Here is a 22,020-nt window from a genome sequence, read left to right on the forward strand (position 1 = left end):
CCGCTTCAAGCATTGCTGCCACTTGTCCCTGCTCCCTTCCCAGCACCAACAAATTCACTTGTTGGCACTTCCTAATTTTCTTCAGGAACAACCAGAGGTATTACCACCAATCAGAACATGTATCTCAGCCCAAATTTCCACATGGTCTCTCTCATCTTTCATCCATATTATATGCAGGAGGAAAAACAGGCCTCACTACAAGGTCTGGACCTCCTCCGCCATGAGGCTACCGAGTGCTTCAAGGTTCAAGCCTGAAGACATACCCAAATTTCGATCTTTTAAGTAATGCCCATGTGCTTTTTGTTCAGTGAAAGACCCTAAACAGAACATCTGACAACTTTAGTGTATTTCTGCTACCCAAATAAAAATATGCCAAAGCAATTCTTATATAAGAAACAGAGAAATTTATAAAAGCTTCCTGATTCTACCTAAAAATAAAACAAATATTTTATTTAGTACATGGGCTTTTGAAGTCTTTAGAGTTTGCCGAACTATTCAATTTCTCATACTCAGGCAGAGAGATAAAAACTCATCAGGGCTGAGATGATCACAGGAAGAACCTGGCACAGGCTGCTCTCTTTCATATGCCCTCATGGTTTTTCTGCCAAAAATAAATACATCAGATCACAAATGCTAACTACTATACATTTTTCATTTAAAGGCAACGACCTTCTCTGCTCCAGTGTGCCATACAATATTTTTTTTTATCATTATGTAGTACCACTTTAGGTTAACGAGTTAGCAGTATCAGAAACCTAATAATTCCATTTGACCATTTGGATCCATTTGACCTGACAGAGCTGTGGTCTGTCACATGAAATAAATGAAATAGTTTACAGATATATAATTCTGTTTCTAATCACACCAGTAAAGTGATAACCTAGTAAAATGATAAAATCAGAGGCACAGGAGCACAGTGTGCACATGTACAAAACTATCACCCAGCAACTACTCAGAATATACATGATTTTTTGGTTTCCATTACTCTGAAAGAACTTCAGTTCTTTCATTTCTAACAGAAACACACCCCTGAAATGCAGCCAGAAAATTACAGTGCCATGGTGCATAAAACTCAGGCAAAATTACTGTGAAATATTTTTACTATGCAAATAATTATATCCACTATCAATTTCATCAAGTGACCCTACTGCTGAAGACTCAACATCCAACAATAAACAGCAACACAAGCAAGCACAGAATAAACCTAATTGAAAATCAAATTTATTAGATGCTCTGAGTTATTTTAGAATACCAAAATACCTTAAAAATATTCATAAAAGCATTCTAATGAATATACTTGATGAAAGTTCATTAACCTTATTATTATGTTTGAGGGTTATATTTCAGAGCACAGCTCTGAAGTCTGCAGAGTGTAAGACTGTGTGTGCAGAAGGAACAACTGGATATTTTAAGCAGGCAGACAAATGGCTTTGTAAGGAACAAATAGGAACAAAACAATTTTTAATTAGACAGAAAAGCATATTGTCAGAAGTAATTTCCATGACTTATTTTTCCATAAAGGACACACTGTGTGGCAATACTGCACAAAAGCAATTCCTATGATCCTTGAAGTTAATTGTTCAAGTGAGGAAATTCAGTTGATGTTTTACCAGCAAATTTAGTTTCTTAAAGCAAGTGTCCAGAGTAAACAAAGAATGACTAGAGTTTCTCTAGTTATAATACTCCAATAAGCCATATCCACTTCCATGAGCATAAAAGCAAAGTGTCGGCATTTATATATTTTTACATAATTATATAAAAAATTATTTTTTTAAATCTGCAAAATGCCTCCTTTTATTTTAATAGCTCAGAAAAAGATCTTGACTGAAACACATTTGCCATATTCGTTTGGAAAGAATCAAAGCAATTAGGAGTATTTATATATTCTTAACTACATAAGATGCTGAACACAGTATAGAATTGAAAGTTCTATTTCTAATGTAAGATAATTAAGAAATGTTTTTCAAGGGAGCAAGAATAATGTAACACCTTTTTTTTTTCTCACCCACTCCTAGCACATTGCAATCCTATTGATTTTAGTGGGGTTTCTTTTTACTCTAGAAAGGTCCTCAAATTTTATTTTTAGACTTTTTCCTCAAAGTGCTTCTCTACAATGTCCTTACGTAACCAACAGTGGTTGAGCTCATAAAGTAACCTGATTAATACACTTGCTCTGATAATTTATTGTAGAGTTTCTTGAAAACTTGTGTTACTGCCAGGGAAAAATCACACTTGTACCAAGTAACTTCAGAGTACCATATTTTGTATCATCATATACAGGCTTTTATTTCAATTCCGGTATTTGTCAGAGAAGTTACCACACCAACAACCACACATTTTTGAAATTCCAGTTCAACAACAACTGAAAAAACAGTTTGTATTACTGACATTGTAGCATAAACATATTCTGCTCAGTCGTATGTCTTCCATTTTCCTTTTATTTGAACAAAGCAAAAAAAAAAGGAGAAAAAACTATCTTTTAAAATTACGCAGCTCAACTGGCAGATTAACAATGTAAAACAGTTGGGGAAAAAAGAAAAGTCTTTATCAAAATAGAAGGGGTTTATAGCAACAAGTAAATTCTTACAGAAATACTGAGATAAAATCCGTTTCTGTATATAAAACAACTTAAGTTGAATTGAGTTTCACTCCCAAGTAAGATAATTTTCTAAAATCATTCCCAAAGTGTTGATCATTACAGGAACAGGACTGGGTCTGGAGAAAACTGTTCCAGTTGAATTCCCAGCACTTGCTTTCTCCACAAGCTGTTTTGGCTCAGTGTTGTAATGCTATTTTAATTTTCTTAGCTATCTCTTTAAAACTAAGTTCGAAAAAGGTTTCTACTTATACACAAACAATCAGAAAGTAGATTTTTGCTATGAGTTCCTTATGATCACTTAATTTCCCTTTTTCATAAAACAATTTTTCACTAAAAGTCAGAAATAAAATGACAATTCAGGATAAACTATATTACATTTTTCACATTATCTTGAGTCATACATCTACTTTTCTCTTGAAAGCCCAGGAAGAAAAATGAAAAGGGAAGAATTTGGACATTTACATTATAAAAGGTTTGGGTTGGTTTGCAAAATTTATTTCTGGTGAACTGACAAATTATTACTGAAAACACAAAGACTAGGTAAGTAAACCTTGTTCAGAATAATTATTCAATTGTATTAACACAAAAAAGTGGCAAAGAAAAAATTACTAACTCCAGAAAACAGCAGTCTATGACTACCAGTTGAAACCACCTTGCAGAAGCCGGATTATTCAATGCCATATAAAGACATACCTTTTTATCATATACATCTTGCCAGTTTACTCCAGCAAAGAAACTATGACGCATGATTTCTTTTGCATCATCTGGGCCTCCACCAAGTCTAAAGAGAGTGGGGGAAAAAACAACACATATTAAACTTTTATAGAGAGATCAAAGTATTGCTATGGTTGGAAAAGTGACCATTTCTTTTTGACTGTCTGGGAAATATTCTCACCCAATTAACATGCAATTTTCACCCTTTTAATACGAATTCTGATGATCTCGAGGGAAGACGTGATAGTGGTAGTATCCATGCCATGGTCTGTTCTTTTTGACTATTCCAACTACACTGTTCGTTAATGCCCATGATGAGCTTCATTAGTAATTCATTAACTTTAAAAACATACTTAAGTTTAGTTTGCTTGAAAGACCAACTAATGTCCTGGCACTATTAAAAACCCAAACTAACCCAATAATGCTGATACAAAACTTTGCCAAGGATGTGCCAGGCACTGAATCAGTAATGACTTGTGCATCATTTTTATACAGTGCTTACTGCTGTTGCATCTGGGTGCTGTAACAATTAACCAATTACCATAAAATAGTCTCAATCTGAGTCAATTAGTATAAATTAATAAATTGTAGGCCTGCTGAGAAGGTTATTTAAAGGCCACTGTAAATAACCACACTACTCACTGTGGCCCACAGTTTGCCAAAGCCAGACTCTGTCTGGTAAATCATCTTAGGAAGTGGATTTCACCTACTTTGGGTGCACTTGCCCAAAGCGGTTTGAGCTCACAGAAGTGGTCACTGCTGCCAAAAGTGGAGTGTCCAGTGTCCTGCCCATACCTCTCCTCTCTCACTTGGCTCTGTAGCATCATTCCCGCTCGGTGACTGTGAGCAGAGTCAGCTCCCTAACCTGGAGAAAAACTAACCCTGCCATGAGAAAAGAAGAGAGAACTGGCCATTTTTTGTTGCATTAGCAAGTCCACTTTGACTCGACAAGTTTAGTGAGCAAGCTTGAGCTGCTGCTGTTGGTTGAGAAAGAACCACACATTCAGTGATGGGAACCTCTACCCTTCTGTCAACAGCACATCAACTTTCAGGACTGCTTAGCTCTCATCCAACTTCTCCCTGAGACTGGGGATCCTGCTGCCCTAACAGAAGGAAGCTGCAGCAGAAAAAAAATCTACTCTTAACTAAATAAGCAGAGCATACGTGTAAATGTTAACAAGAAGAGTGACAAAAACAGTGCGTGTTTCATTAAAAGGAACTGCTAAAGATATAAAGACAAATTCTAAAGGCAAGCATTTAAGTAAGATAAATTCCTCTCTAAAGCATTTATTGTAAGGAGGAATAATTTCCACAACCAAGGAAAAACGTCTGTTTTGGTATTACCCTGCTGCCAAATTTCAAAAATATTCTGGACTACTACGTCAGTCTTGCAATAACTGAGTGCAAAGTTATTCTAATTTTCAAGCTGTATTCCTCCTTGTTTCTCAACTACTCATTGTAAAATTCTCTACGTCTTGGCAAAAAATGGCAGTTAGCCTTCAGTCTCCAGACTTCTCTCAATATCTTCTAGCTGCTCACAAAAAAGCTGAGTTGTGTTAATCTCTGTGTTCCTCCCCTATTTAGCATTAGCTATCACAAGAACTTGAATATAAATAAGCTTCTAAATATAAGTCTGTAATAAACACTACTGTCTGCAAAGATTAATTACAAGGAAGCATCTTTCCAATTTTAAAGGTTAATATATTTGATGGGTCAGATTGTTTGGAGGTTAAAAAGCATTAGGAGTTGCTACAGAAACAAAGTTTTACTCTACTCTGCCTGTATTTGGCTGGCTGGTCACAGTTTGCTTTTCCTGCATACACTGAGCTCAGCTGGAGCAGACAAGCTCACCACTTGTGCTGTCCTGCCCGCTGCACCCGGCTGCATCCAGGCAAATGCCTTGGAGAAACACAACACCCAGTCCTGCCCTGAGTGCCTGCAGGCAATGCCCACTACTCAAAACTTCTTGAGAACCAGCGGCTGAAGGAGCACTAGGAAAGAGAGGCAGACAATGTCTGCAGCCCTAAAACATCCTAGGAGACAAGAATGACAAAGATATTGGGGGAAAAAATGGTATCTATAGACAAATCCCACTGATTTACAAAGAGATTTGTCTTAGAGACAGGACACTGCTGGTCCAGTACTGGAGCCACTGGAAAATGGCTCTCCTAGGGAACAATCCCAGAGGGAAAAGCCCACCACAAAAGGGCACAGACAGCAGCTGGGTGATGCTTTCAAACTACTCACTTTAAAAATTTTCACTTCCGTTGTATTCTTTAACAATTTACTAGTTTAATGGTCTAACGTGATTTATTTATGTGCCCTAATAAATGTAGCTGTGGCTATCTATGCATCTCTCCTGCTATGATCACCAAGAACAAGTGCTACAGTCCCCATGAGACACTGCAGTCAGCTCAGGGTTAAGTTACAATTGGAAAAACAATTGAGAGCTTTCCCTTTGTTCCAGTACACATTCTAAACTTGAAGAGATCCCTGTGTTTGCTGTGAATGATTAAAAAAGTTTGTCTTCCACAAGCTTTTCTTCCTTTTGCTGGTTAAGTCCATTTTGTAAATCATTGCTGGACTGAAAAAATGGAAATCTGAGACTGTATGCCTGTGTATGACCCTTTCCTGTGATTGACAGCTCCTTCAGCCAGGAAGACCAGGCACCACGGACCTATTTTTACATTACCCAGCACAATCAGAGCATTTATTATGCCTATACAACCAATTAATTTCACTTACCGCTTATTTGGATCCTTTATCAGTAGGCCTGATAGTAATGATTTTGCATCTGCAGACAAAGTTCGAGGAAATTTTATGTCCTCCATTAGTATCAGTTCAAACAGTTTCTCATGATCTTGGTTGTAGAAGGGTAATCTCCCACACATCATCTCATACATGACAACTCCTAATCCCCACCAGTCCACTGCACGACCATAGTCATTATCTTCTAACACCTGAGACAGAAACCAAAAGCACCTGTGAGACATAAACTATTTCATACATCATCATTTCAGTCTGTTTGATGCATCTCTATAGGAATGTGTTTCTGAGACTTGATTTTCACAGTATGCTACAAGGACTCCCAGAACCTGACTCAAAACTGTAGCACTGACTCACACACCTGAGCTCACTGAAGTTCCAAGCTTACCACTGCTAAAAGCAAAATAAAAAATTGACAATTACCTGCTCCAAATAATCATTACTTCTTTTTACCCTTTCCTATGTCCTCTACCAGGCCATTAATATCATCCACAGCTTCAGGAAGAGACATTATCTACAGGTACACCAATGCCTCATTTAGAAGTGGTGAAACATCTCTTTGCTCAGTCACTTCCCTCTCTTTTGCCCCACCTGTCTAAAGTCTCCAATTTAGAACCACCTTAATCTTACTAATTCAAGTTTAGTTTCTTTATGATCTTTATTTATATCAAAAGTCCTCAATGCCTTTCTCCTGACAGTTTCATTACAGTCCATTAAATAGTCCTACCAGCTGAAGCGTGCCAATGCAAAAAAATACGGCAGTGTTTATACAATACTATATTTACCATGAAACTATGCTTATAGGGTATTATACAAACACAGAAACTGGTAATGATTATACAATTTGTTAACATAATGTCACTGACGTTGTGTACCTAAAAACAACTTATTCCACAGCCCTTCTCCCAGCAGCCCCAGAGAACAGGAATAGGAAATCTAAGCAGTGTGTCTTGACCTTAATACACCTTCATATTAAATTGCAGACATGGAGACAACATAACAGCAGCATTCACCCATAAAAAAATCATAAGCAATAAGGAAACTGAAGGTTACTGAATACATAATTCCAATTTCTGTGTATTTCTAGTAGATCATGCCCCTTCATATAAAAAAGATTAAATAGAAGTCAATAAATGTTAATACAGAAGGCTGTGTGTGTCAAATGGCCAATATTTGCTGCAGAAAGAGCTATCCAAAAACCTTAAAACAAGAAATTAGACTTAAATAATAAAGATCAAAGAAATGCAACTAATAGAGTAGAACTACATATGTAAAGAATGTAAATAATTCTTTATAGAGAATTGTTACTGTATCACTGACAGATTCTGAAAGGCAGCACCCTATGACTGAATTTTAAAAAAAGAAAAAACCAAGAACAAACTAATCCCCAGAAAACAAAATACTTTTTACAACATAGAGACACATGCAATCACCATCACAAAAAGCTTGTGTTCGAACTGCAAGCATAGAGAAACAGTCATGTAGACACTTGGTAGTGAAAGTAAAGTTTTCAGTCTTTAATGAATAAGGCAATCTCTACAAGATCAGAAATAATTTTATCCATAAGTAGATTATCTTGCAATTGTCTACAATGTGTAATAATCTCCCCTGAACAAGGGCAGAGGCAGTCCTCATGCACCTAAGTAGACACTAAGTGACCACAGGCACAAGCACTACACCGTAGCCAGCTCTAACAAGGGGTGTTGAGCTCATTTATCTGCCTCTCCTCTTGCTCCCCCAGTAAACCCAAGCCTGCTCTGAAGTATCTGGGATGTGCTGTTAGCAGAAGCAACATGCAGTCTGATCCAGTATGGCAATTTTGGAAAACCCACAGTAATTAATGCATTCATACTCCTACTTTTCACTGTCCTTAAGGATTAGTAGCAGAAACATGATGAAAAGAAGTATATTAAAAATCCATCTTGTGTATATAAGATTAAAAAATCATAAATATTAACACATTAACACATATGATTTACAACTGTGCCAAAACAAACAGACTCATTACATCATTTATATTTCCAAATAGTGGGTGAAATTTTGGAAAGTGCAAAATACAACAAATTATCTGAATAAGTACATATGACAAAACTAACTAAAATAACTCCTGCATTTTAAAATTAATTAAATGTTTTATGAGTTGGAGCATATTGCAAGCTATTTGCTGAAGAACTGTGTATGAAATCTGTGACGCTTGTCTTTAAATCACCACTTCTTCTGCCACAGAATAAAAGCATTATATATTTTCCTGCTTTATCTATTAGCACTGTTACTGCTTCTCTCATCTGTAGTTACAGTCTTTTCTTTTGAAGCTAGCAAAATACATAAAATTGTGCGACAGTGGTAGATTTTTTTTACAAGTAAGCTGAGGTGTGGTTTGCATGTGTGGTTTATAAAAGAACGCAACAGGAAAATAAAACATATCGTTCTCTGAACAAGGCAAATCACATGGCCAATAGCTAAAGCAAATTGTATTTGCAGCTTTATGTAATTTATGCAGGACTTTACCTAATAATAATAAAAAGTATGAACAACCTTTTGCTGCATTCCCACAACAGCAACAAAATGGTACAAAGAAAGAGCCAAATGTGATTTTTAACCTCTTTTTACATAAAATCATAGAAAAGCATAAAAGCTGGATTAACTGCCTCCCAAACCCGCATATCACCAGCCGGGTTCTCATCCCCAGCTGGCAAAACTGGCAACTCTTTATTTTTGTTTAAATACCTGGTTTACAGCCAGCCAGACAAGCAAGAGCATCAAAATGGTTTCATTTAGGCAAAAGGAAAACAGCCTGAAAATAGTGTAAATAAAGCAAAATACATCTCAACTTATTTTAACATAAACGTAATAAAATTGTGCATAATGCATTCACAGCGAAGATACACTATTATTTCCTTTAAGTAATTTCTAATCTTCATGGTGTTTAGGAACTCCTGAATTTGTAGACTGTATCAAATCAATGGAAGTGAAGTGCTGGAGTCCAGCAGCTCCTACAACCAAATCTATGCAGTTAGGGCAGGCATGAGAACATGTCTGTACACACTGCCCTAGCGTTACAGAATCCTTTCCAAGCAATTCTTGGATTGGAGGGATTTGGTTTTAATTACACTGAACATAGGTCAAGAAAGCTTCAACTCAGTGCTAAAATGAACATGACATGCAGCTGTAGGCTTTGCACCTATAAATAATTCAATCTTTTGCCCACCATGAAGTGGATATCCGCTTTTAGAAAAGTCTCCTTTGGTTGTGAGGAGTGATACTGCTGTCTCTCCAGTACCTCTGGGATATCTTTGTATATGTGGGGCACCAGTCTAAGCACCCAGCCAGGCACAGCCACTGTGGAAAGTTTGATCCCTTGGACTCTGTACGCTGCCCTTAAGAGCTGTCTCCACCAGCCAATTCTTGTCCCTTGCTATAAGGACGCACAAATCTATCTTTAAGGAAATGCACTGCACTAAGAACCCAATCCCTTCGTGGTCACAGCAGGACAGGCAGCAGGCCTACCAAAACCATCACAGTGGGCACAAGGTCAACCACTCTGGTATCTGCTGTAAAGGAATGTACTGATATTTTCTGGGAGTACAACACAAGGATCACATAGAACTCATGAGCTCAGAAAGAGTACCTACCCTGACTACATACTCAAGTCAGGGATGTTTCCACAAAGTAAAGATGGACTTACTTGCTTTCTTCCACAAAATTTATTTAAATAGTCAGATCATTCAGATTTATGATTTCCCTTCCTTCATCCTCTTCACACACATGGGGTGCCAAAATCCAAGCCACCTTGCCAATATCTAGGTGAGGTTTTAGGAGACAAGAGCTCCAGCACAGTGTGACTTCAGTGTGTGGATAACGCTTATAGTCATCCACCCTGGACATAATCACCGTACCCAAGTGATTTCCCATCATTGAGCAAAGCAGAAGGTGGATAACTGCAGTTCAGTCTGGATGATACCACAGATCATGGGAAATAAAACTCAAAAAAACCTACCATCATTTTTACAACTTGAGGAAATCTTACTCCATTTGTTTTCAGGGCTTTAGTTCAACAACCGGTTCTTTCAGAGGCACTGCCAGCCTAATCCAGGCTCTTGTTTCTGTTCTCTCACCACAGCTTCCCTTACCTTGTCAAAACTATGCAACACACTACATCAGACAGGAGAAAAAAAAAGGGGGAAAAAGTTTCACCCTGGATTATTTTTCACTTAAATCAAGTTTTCTGACCTAAGCCACTCAATTACCATGTGAACAGTTGCAGTAGCACAAGTTGAGAACATGGGCAGCATCAGGTGTGGCATTGCTGCAGAAAGAAATGCTTGCCAATCTCTGCCCCAAAGTTACACTGACACAGAAGTTACACTGACTCTGCCAGTTTTTCCTGCACACACTGACAGCTGTAACAGCTGTGCTCACTTAGGGTGAAGATTAAGGCCTGCTTTTCTTCCCAACCTGCATTTCTCTAAAGCACTCCAGCAGTATAACAGGGTTCCAAAGTGGGCATAAACTCATTGCTGCACTGAAACCACTCCAGTTTTTACAGGCATTGTAGCTCCTCCAACTCACACCTATGCCTGCAGTACAAGGACACAGCCTGGGTTTATAAGGGTGCTTTTAAAAACAGCTGCAGAGGTGCCACTGAACTTTGTATTTTCCCTTCTTATATAAATATGCAAAAGGTTAAGTAACACACATGCTTTCTAACAAGCAAGAAACATTAGCCAGGCATCTGCTGCCAGGCATTTGCAGGTACTTTAGTGCTTTTATGGATGTTTTAGAGGCACTGGACAGCACTAGAGTTTCTGCTAAGGGAGAGCTATTTATTTGCCTTAAAATTTTCATCTGTATTGTGCTCAAAAGGCCACAATACAAATTTAAAATCTTTTAATTTACTGAGATAGCAGTAAACAAGGGAAAACAAAGTATTCTGTAATGATTGTACCGTTTCTGCACACATTGGGGTTTCTGGAAAGTATTACTGGCAGCGAGCAAGTATACAATGGGATAGTGCTTTGTACACAGAGCAGACTGTAAAGCCCTACATACAAAATAAAAAATTCAGTTCACAGACCAACCTTTGCCATTATGATGATTAAGACAACACAAACACTGCAGGACTGCTAAGACTGCAGTAATTCAATTGTATTTTTCCCTCACACATAATAAATCATTTTGTTGGCAAATAATTACATATCAGTGAAGAAAAATACTCCTGTATTTACATTTATTCACCAAAAAAAAAAAGCTATCTTGTCTATCTTATCTATTCCCCACTGCTGAGAAGCCCACTGTCTTGGACTTGAAAAGAAGATTGTTACTACCACTGGAAGTTTTCTCTTTCCCAAAAATAAAATCCACAGAAATGACCTCTTCCTTCATTTCACCAGTGGCTGTAGGTCTTAATCTTTAGGTTTATTAGTCAATACACCTTCAGGTCCTTTGCTTTATGCATGTCACTCCTTTATGAGCCTAACATACAGTCTACAGAATTTGATGTCCATTTAATTTTATGGTGAAAACCAGTGAAAAGATACATTTTATTATCTTTACTGCTTCGGTAGCTAAGAGGCGAAAGTTTTTTTGGAGACACATCTGCAAACTCCTATTTACAAGGGCTTGGGGCAGAGACATAGGAAGCAGACAACTGAATGCCAAAGAGAAGTTGATACATACACAGACAGTGCTTTTACAAGTTTCTGTGAAAATAAATTTTTTTAGGAAGTGAGCCAGCAACATAACAGGTGAAGTCTGTGACCGTCTTAAGTCAATCACCTAATTCCACTTGCCCTAGGTGGAAACTAGGATTCTCCTATACTTTACTAGTCACAGAACACTGAACAAGGTGTGACTGCCTCAGACAAACTGAAGAAAAATCCCTTAATCCCATCTTTATTGCATTTTCTTGAAATACAACATCCCTGATGAGCAGCGTCTGGAAGATTTTTGGTTGCACAGAAGAAATTCACACCATCCAGAGCTGTATTTCCCACACATCTCTATATGGTAGCTGCGGTAACTTCTGCACTCTGCAAACACAGACAAATTTAGCAGTAACCTTGAGCATGAAAGGCTTTGTAAAATTCATTATCAGTCCTATACAAAAGGTTGCCAGCATGGGGTTTTATCTCTAAAAGAAGAATATCAAAATATTAGACTCATACCTCGTGCTAGATAATCAAGGCAACTTACTGGAAAAGCCATTACATTTTTGTCCCAGTAATGTTTCTCCTAATCCAGTAGATACAGACCTTCAGATAGGACATTAGAAGTAGCTTGCTGCTCAATCAATAATTTTGACAGAACAGATGGGAAAATATTTAAACATCTAAACAAACTGTCTGCACACCTATGTTGTGAAAGAAAACTGAGAACTTGGATACACCAATGTACTGTTAATTTAAGGGGGAAAAAACTGTTTTCAATTAACCTTACAGTTCAGGTGGAGTGTATGTTCCTTAAGCATTCCTGGTAACCCTTCACACATTTTTATCGCTGTAGTTGTTGGTCTGTTAACAAATATTCACCCACGTATTATTCAACAGAAGTTAAAAAGTGTATTTGCTAGAACTTTCTATCAATTGTGGTAACAACAACAACAAGGAGAAAGTTTAAAATCTAACACTAATAAACAGGAGCATGGAACACATAGTACACACTTCTTAAGAGACATGGACTTTTATCCAGACAGATGAAAATCCATCCTGCAGAAGGGTATGTTTACTAAGAATTATACAATTCAGTTACTGTAACTTTATCTTGGTATGAAAAGTGAAGTGTTGCGTCAACAGTAAAAAACTCCACTAAAATGAATGCTTACTGGTTTTATTATACACAGCTGAAAAGACAAAATGCCAAGGTTATAGATACCCTGGGAAACAGCGGAGATTTTCTACTGCTCTAATTTTTGCAGGTAGTTTTTTCTCCATTTTGTATCTAGTTTGCACTTCTGTTTTACTTCTGGCCCTAATATAAACTATCTTTCTATTACATTTTTGTATGCGATATTTTGCCCATCTCACCTAGCTTTTTGTTATGTACCCTTAAATAATACATAGCAAACCAAATTTGTTTTTCATTTGTTGGCACATGTGCTCTATCAGAAGTAGTATATTCTGGTATAAATGTGAATTAAGCACAGCTTCCTAGGGTAAAGAATATACAATACTAATTAATGCATTTAACCTCCTAGAAGAGATAGACTTCAGTGGAATTCAAAATTTAAAAAAAAAATAAATAAGAAAAGAAAATAAGAAGTAGTTAAGTTACTGCACACAAAAAAGAGTATTCTAATCAGGGCTTTAAGAAGCCAATGGTAACACTGGAAGAAAAAAAAAAGCCAAGAAAACAACAACATCACATTAAAAAGACCCATCAAAAGACACCTTTCATAGAAATGCAGCAAATAAAAGCAAAATATCATTTCAGCCTACAGAAAGATGGCACTTGTCTCTCGTAACTCTACCCACTCAACCATTAGAAAAAAACTGCAGACCTGTTCATATCTGTATTAATTATCACAGCACTAGCAGCAGTCTCTAAAACACACACTGCTGTAAGATGCAAGATGTGTAAGAAGTAATAAATAATGATAATACTGTGATATGTCTTTCTAGCTGCTCATTCTTCCTGAAGTTATTTTGAATATTTACTGATGTTAAATGGCATTTGTTCAGCTTTTGTTTATGCTTCATTACTCTCAGAAAAACTAAAGGCTTTGGCTGAGATGGAAATAATGTTTGTATTAATTAAATGAAAATAAATGAAAAAAACTTCAAGCGTGCTATTGAGACAGTCTTTGTAAAATTGTCAAGCTTACTTGTTTTACAAAAAAAATGTGTGTTTCATTAGAAAATTGCTCTGTGCTTTAAAGTTCTGGTTTGAATACAAAAGTTTATTTATGTGCAGTGTTGAGCTAACCTTTCTTCAAGTATTCTGTTTATTATTTTTGCATATTTATTACATCTTTTCCCTTGGGAAGTCTGATACTGCATGTGTACAATTGGTTTTTGTGACTGGTGAGATCACCCAGGTAGTGAAAATGCCAATTCTTGTTTCATTATTGGTTGCCTGGTTTCAGGAGAAAGTTCAATTTTTGTGCTAATTTATCTGTTGTTGCAGCAATTCTCCTGTCTGTGTAACAAAGCAATGTTTTCCTATCCTCATCTAAATGCTCCCCAGCTTTTGACCTTGGTACCAGTTATTGCCAATAAATGATGTTCTGCTCTGGATACCCTGCCTTGTCTACCTTTCATCATTTTCATCTCAGGGGTCCACTGGCAATACCAAGCTGACAAAAGTGCTCAAATTCAAGTCACCAGCATTTTTGATGACTTAGGATCATAAGATAAAAGAATGTGGGACACTAAAATACAATAATTGATAACCAAACAGAAAAAAGACCACATTTGAATTTTCATGAGATGTGAGCATTTCAAGATAAAACAACTTCCTGCATTTTCGCTTCCTTATAATGTAAGAAAATAATCTGGTGCTTAGAACTCTAGTGTAAAGAGAAAATTCCATATTGTGAATCTCCCATAAATCAGATGGGAAACTATTTTCAGGCATAGATGTTTTCCTCCTCACCCCCCTCCACTGGTCCTCACCCAGAAACAAAATGTTGCCAAATATACAACAGACAGCTGTTCAAGAGCACAAGCCAACACTAAACCACTCTTCCACAGGTAAAATAAATTCTATTGTGCCTCTGCAAAGAATCAGATTATGCATGAAGCATCTAGGTAAACAGAGAGAAAATAAATTTCATCAATCCTTTTGAAGCCAAAAGAAAAATCAGTTAAGCAAAACACAACAGCATAACTACACTGTTCAGGTACCAAGCAAACTAACTATACTTTCAAGAAAATGAGAACAGGTTATCAGAAGTTGAGGCTTTTTGGTTTTTAAGCAAAGCATTCTGCCTCACCAGGAAACAGTAACGCCTCACACTGTAGGTTAAGATAAACACCCACTCAAATACAAAACGAAAAAATAATTATGGCATCAGTGTTGGTAGAAGACTTGGGAATTAATATTAATCAGGCTAGATACTTCATTATTTTATGGAATAAAATATATCTCATCATTGAAATTTTTAAAGGAATTTTAATGTTTGTGGTTTACATAACTCAATAGATATGAATTTTGAGACTTCATTAAATTAATGCAAATGAACAAGCAAATCTTCCACTCTCATAGTAGGGTAGGTCCTTAGATGGGGTTTACACAAAAGAGGGTTTTTTTGTTGTTGATTATACCTTCTCTACTTAATTAGCTTTACATTTGCTTATATGACAAAGAAGTAATGCTGCCGCTACAGATTAGCTCTAGTCCTACAGATATCTTCACTACACATGTAATTTATTTACCATTACAATAAGAGGGTTAAAAGCTTTTTGCAACATCAGAAGAAAAATATTATCATAACCTGCAACACCACCAGTGTATTACTATAAAGAATGACCTTTTTGACAGCATTCTTTGAGCATGGAACACAACTGATTTGAATTCATCATTTTAAAAGAAAGAAAGAATACAACTACCACCTTCCTAAGTCTCTGGCTGATAAAAATTAATGTTCTATCCTTGGACAAAACAACACTATACTACATACTTTGCTAACTATATATTGAACACTCATAGGTTCCATTTCTTTTATCAGTAAAGTTTTGGATTGGGTCGGGGGTTTTTTTGGGATGGGGGGGGGCACTCTATTTTGTTCATTCTAACTTGGCGATCAAAGAATTTTTATTTTTACACTATTACAGAAGTGCATTTTTCTAGGTTTCCAAAACCACCTTATTCAACCTTCCCCATCTGTCACCATCTGCTTCTTTTTAGCATGTACTTTTTGTGTGATCACATAAGCATGTGAAAAATAACTAACATTCAGATGATTGTCTGCTGGTACATTTGAGGACTGGGCATAATAAAAGTGAACTGCCAAAACGTACTTAACACTTCTAATTTTGTTGGGTCTTGCATGTAAGCTACATTTGATTTTCAAACTGTTTTACAGTTGGAAAGTTGATCAGGTACTCTAACTCAACAGTAAAACTGAGACTACATAATTAGCTCAGCACTAAAAAGATTATATTGAAAGGGAGGAACAAAACCCAGAAATATATCCACACGAGTTCACACATCCCTCTTGACTGAGTCTGTCTGCACAATGTTGCCTGAGGCACAGGATAAGATGCTACAAGCAGCCTACTTCTGGACAGTCACAGCCTGTGTCTTCTCTCCAAGCTACCACAAGGACAAGGATAAAGGACTCTCATATTTACAAGGGTGTAAGAAATCTCATAGAAAATGCTTGGAGAAGCAAGGACACTAAGCCAAGGACAGAAATGCATAGAAACACAATGCAATTCCTTAACTGTGCAGCAGATACTGCTTCTAGCTTTAGGTGAAAAGTAATTGGAAAATACCATCATGGCACTAAAGCTGAATGATGGAGGTATCTGTTTCCAGGACTCTATTATGCTACAGCATAGCATTTCTGCTTAGAAATGTACTTCTTAATACAGTTTTCACAAGAAAAGAACAAAACAAGACTAAAGCTGGAGAAACAAAATTACCTCCAATCTTCCAAAAATACATTAACCTAACTTCATGAGAATTTCATACAGAAAATTCTTCCCATCTTTTTAGAGTAGCACCACTTACAGGCCTATCGGGTCTTTAGCAAAACCATATGAACCAGAATACCAGTATGTTTTTACTGATGCAGACAGTTTGGTAGAGTGTCTCATTATCCTTTCTCTAAAGAAAGAATTAACAGAAGTGAATAAAATGAAAAGAAGCGCAATAAAACCAAGAACAGTCCCTTCCCCCAGATAAACCCGAACAACCAATCTTCCATTAGTGCTCACCAGAGGTAACAAAATGTGAGTGAGAACTTGCCCTCTAGAGCACAATGGAACTCTGAGCTCAACATAAAGTTTCTTTTCCTCAATCTCTTTTTTTCCAAGTCCTAGAAGTTCATACTGGTCTTAAAAACTTGTGAATGCATATCCATGTTGCAACATCTTAACAGCAGCCTTCTCTTAATTTATGCCATTTCCACAAATTCCCTTTTCCATCCAGTAGTTCTAGAGGTGGAAAATAATGGCACACACCTATTATTTATATAAAAGTTGCATAGAATTTCAAAAAGCACATTACTTTGATGCCTCGATTACCTTCAAATGCAAATGAAATTTAACAGAAAAGGACATTAAAAGGAAATTGCGTAAGTCATGACAAAAATTATTCTGTCCTTCAATTCCTCTATATTCCTAACCAAACAACTCTTCAGCAAGCTTCTCTTCAGTTTTAAGTTGCTCATTAATTTCTCCTGCCATTTGTGTCTCTCTGCAACACATCTTCTTAGATTTTTCTACTTAGAAAAGATTAACAAAATAACATAATTGTCTTTAGTCCAAACTCTCTTTCCTGCCCAAAATCACATTTTTCCCCATAAGAAAAATCTTCTAATCTCTAATCTGTTTTCTGATCTACCAGTCTACCTGTGACACCATTCCATTCATTTCATTCATTTCCTTTCCCTCCTATTAGCTTCCCTTGCTATCTTCCTTCAGTTTACTCAAATTCTTTTCTCTACCCTGTAAGAAAAGGGAAAAAACAGGAAGAGGGAGAAAAAGGGAAAAAGGGGGGAAAGGGGAAAGAGGGGGTAAAAGGCTTCAGCTGTCCTACCCATGCAATTTCATTTTCTCTGTAGTACAGCGAGCTGAACTTTTAACATCCTCACCTAAGCTGATCTCTCTCAACTGGCCCACCTCAGTTTACCTGCAATGTTAACTGCTTTCATCAAGTTGTTTGCAAACAAGTGCCTTCCTCCTTTTCCCCACACTTTAGGGAGCTCTTCTTTAACACTGGCATTGCAACTTCTATCTGCATTAAAATCCCTATTAAAAACAATGCTTTGTCATGATGCCTGCAAAAACTGGAAACATCCACTCCTGTTAGCCTCAGTGCATTTGAGTAGTTCCCTCTCTGCCTACACACATAGCACTTAGTTTCAACTCATATCAGACAAGTTATGTGATCATCATATTCTCACTCCAAAAAATTACCACACTGCCTTTGGCAAATATCCTGATCCAATCCAAGCAGGTGTTAAAAGAACAAAATAAATGTACAGCTGCACAAGTGACAAAATGCTTTTTCTGACTCTATTGTCAGCTTTTTGTAATCTGTATATACCACAACGCTCTTAGAAAATTCACTTCAATTCCTGAAAACATGGGAAAAGTGTGGGTTTTCTTGCTGTAAGCATGCCTGCTTTCCCTTGCTGAAATTCAGCCACTGAACTTTGATGGCCAGGTTCTAGATTATATCAAAGCCATATCCTTCCCAAAAAGAACAGCTGTAAGTAAGAAATTACGTGAAGTGTGAGGAGAGACAGCAGTTGCTTCTTGATAAAAGAGTTCTATCCTTCACTCCTTTGAGATAAAACTCGGGGAAATAATTGATTACACATGATCTCTCTCACTCTCTTTTTTAAAATAAAGATCACTAAAAAATACTGGCCAAACAAGCATTGTATAAATGATCTTACTATTTCCTTAGTTTTCACTGGTCTTATTTTAAAATAAGTTACAGGACATGCACATCTTCTCCTGTCTAGGGGTAAAGGCTATGAATCTGCTCCGGTCTTTTTCATTGTCACATACCTTTGAGTGATTGTAACTGCATAAACTGTATTGAAATAGTTTGCTTTTTTAAAAAAAATGCAACTGTTCTTATAGGAATGCATCCCTCTAATCTGTACATATGAACAATTTTGTACATATTCATCCACCTAATCTGCACCTTTATACTAACAAAACGTAACAATATCCTACCATTTTCCCTGTTATTAGAACAGACCTACACACCATTGATCATCTACATCTTTTAAAGAGTCATTTGAATGACACCAATAAAGTCCCTTACAGACTTGTTCAGAGTCAAAACAACTTCTCTCCTGTTATTAAAAAGATTTAAAATTTCAAAAGTAATTTCTGGTATTTAAAGCTTGTCTCTCCCATGACACCAAAACTTAGTACCATATTTGACTGCTCTCCTATAACAAAGACTGTGCGCTTAGTCCTAAGAACTTGAACAGAAATACAGAGATCCAGAAACTGTAATCTCATCTAAGAAAACATCCTTATAAATTATCAGAACCCAAAAAACTTTTATTTCTCTGCCCAAGTAGCTTCATTTCCTGAATGTTCTATTAAAGAAAGTCTGCACCAATCTGTATCTTTACTAGCACCTTTACAGTCAACTGAAAACTATCAAAATCCAAAATGCTTTTAAAAGACTCACAGGTGTATTTACTAGTACTTTCTCAGTTTTATTCTTTCTTTTTTAAGCATGTGATACTGCCTGTAAAAGACATGTGGTCCTGTCCTGCCTTTGCCCCTCCAAAACTGCAAGAGAAGCATTTTTTGGGGAAAAAAAAAAAAACACCCACCATACATCTCTGTTACCTAAATGGGATAACAATTCATCTTTTTCTCATTGGATATATGAATAGTTTCTGACACCACAATGAGCCCTAATGTGACAGCTTGCTTTGAAGAATAACAACAGAAACAGACTTCTAAGAAATAGTCTCTTCATCCTGAAAAACTACTAAGTGAGAAATCATAGCATATTTTATACCTTTTAAATGGGGAATACCACAGATTCTTACAGCAGAGGGAAATATTAAGTACCACTACACTTAAACACACACAAAAAAAATTAGGCTTGTGTTAGTTCTACTGCAGATGATAAGAGTAATTCCACTATTTATCACACAACCAAATTATTCTCAAAAAACTATATAATTTCACAAACAAAAAGTTACTTGCTCATTCTTCAGTAAGTGTGACAAATGCACATCTGTACTGTCAACAAATACAATCCCTGCTATTTGGCAGTGGCAACTATTTTCTTCCTACAGGATGAGTTTGTACCCTACTGTCTTTTATGCTTGGCACATAGTGATGCAAGACAAAAACAGCCAATGCTGTTTTAATTTTCTTTAGACCATAGAAAACTGGTGTTGGATAACAGGGAAGGACTAGGAGAGCAGAATAGAAAGGGAATGCACCTATGGACCACTTAGCCAAAAGCCCTGAGCACCCTGAACAACTCAGCGTGTGGTGAAGGTGCACATAAATTTCCATATGGGTTCCACAAATGATAAAGCAGTGGTGGTCCAGAATTCTATCTCCACAGATGAAAATTGATTCTAACCTGGCAAGTTCATTACAGTTTTTTCCTGTGGCTCACTGTCCATTTGATCTCTGCATGGACAGGGGCATTTTTCTGGATCTGCTAAGCACCTACACAGCCAGTGTCAGGCCCAATATGAGAGGTCAGGCCCTATCAAATATGAGGTGAAAGAGCTTTTCAACAGAGGGTCAGAAGGACTATTTCAATCTCAGAAGTATAATGTCTGTGAGGGAAATGCAGCAACAGGTAGGCTTATTAACTGATCAAGAGTAATTCTGAAATTGCCTTGGGTAATAATTCTGTATCAATCCACAAAGATACCTTCACCTGAGAGAATGTCATGCAAGGAGGAAATACACCTTAATCTGTCTTAGCTACTTCCCATTTTACTGTTGGAAGCATCTGTAACCTAGTGTCTAGGTTTTGAAAGACAGGTGTCTGCTAAGGAAGGCAGAGGCACCCCTTGAAGTGGCAGATATAACCCCTTTTCCCTCCAAGTTATTATATTTTGAAATCAAGAGCCCTTAGGCGAAGATGTGGGAAATAGGAATAACAGTTCTTTACTATATATATATATATGTATATAACCAGTCAAACAAAACAACAACAACTATGGCAGTAACAGCAATCACAAACCCAGTCCCAGCCTTCTCGGCTGTCGGGCCCTTTCCCTCGGGTGCAGTTCCGCTCGCAGCCGGCAGGGGCGCTGGCGGCTCCCGGTGAGCAGGGCAGGTGCGATGGTTCCCCCGCGGCTGCAGGGGGCGCTCCGGAGCGAGCTCGGGAAACCCGCGGCTCTGGTGCCCTGGGATCCCGGGAAGGATGGAACAAAGGTTTCACAAACCCCTGGGCAGCTGATCCCGGACTCTCAGGAACAGCAGGCTGGAACGGCAGGGACGGACGCAAATCCCGGATGGCAGGCGAGATGTATCCAGATGGGAGACCCCCACGGAGGCCCAGGCAGGCAGGGCGAGCAGGGCTACAGCGTAGCGAAAGCTCGAAGCAGCAGCGGGGCAGGGCAGCCACAGCCCGGTCTCCAGCAGGGCAGGGAAAGCGGCTTTTGGGGTCCCGGCGTTGTTTCCAGCAGGAAGAAAGAACGGCCAAAAAGAAAGAAGCAGCAGCTCCTTTCTCTGCAGCTTCTCTCTCCGGACGCTCAGAGCGAACTGACCCCACACCCAGGTGTAGACAAAGGAGTAGCCAGGCCCGCCCCACTCCCCTTTTTGTCTTTCTTAAGTACAGCTATTTGTCCCCTAGCAACATGCATATGGGAGAAAATTCCTTTAACAGGAAAAAAAACTAAGACTAAACTAAAACCCCAACACCTAGTTTTCGTAAAACGATGAAATAGTGAGCAGGACTCTATGCCCCAAGCAATGGTGCAAAAGGCCTTGGGAAAACCAAGTTTGGAACCAAAACCACAATGCAGAATTAATACAAAATAAAATATGAAGTCAATTCTCAGGCTGGGTATAGATTCCCACCAGTGCAATGCTCCTGGTCAGCTGCCTCCTGGGTGGTAGGCAGCAGCCTCAGGCTGCCCCTGTGTGTTACACAGTACGCTGTTCTAGCGTCCTCTACCACCAGCCAGAAAGTACATGGGAAACTGAACTAAAAAACCTGCAGAAGGGATGCATCCATCACAGCTGACACAGATGAAAAAAAAGGATGCAAGGGTATTACTAAAAGGACAGACAATTAATAGATTCCTCCACATAACCGGAGAATGA

At 37.7% G+C, this 22,020-nt stretch overlaps 1 protein-coding gene across 3 annotated transcripts in view; it reads right to left on the minus strand.

The window, feature by feature from the left end:
* The window catches only part of AKT3 (AKT serine/threonine kinase 3), a 154,933-nt gene that overhangs the window by 15,292 nt on the left and 117,621 nt on the right, over window positions 1–22,020 (minus strand). For all 3 annotated transcript variants that reach the window (XR_005604060.1, XM_039568256.1, XM_010391764.4), the window contains exons 11-12: window positions 6,059–6,273; window positions 3,293–3,380 (exon numbers count right to left, since the gene is read on the minus strand). Coding sequence is in view for 2 of the 3 variants with exons in the window: in XM_039568256.1 (XP_039424190.1) it covers window positions 3,293–3,380; window positions 6,059–6,273 (303 nt within the window). In the remaining variant the exon portion in view is untranslated. The remainder of the gene's footprint in view (window positions 1–3,292; window positions 3,381–6,058; window positions 6,274–22,020) is intronic.

The sequence above is a fragment of the Corvus cornix genome, chromosome 3 (assembly GCF_000738735.6).
Source record: "Corvus cornix cornix isolate S_Up_H32 chromosome 3, ASM73873v5, whole genome shotgun sequence".
Taxonomy (NCBI): domain Eukaryota; kingdom Metazoa; phylum Chordata; class Aves; order Passeriformes; family Corvidae; genus Corvus; species Corvus cornix.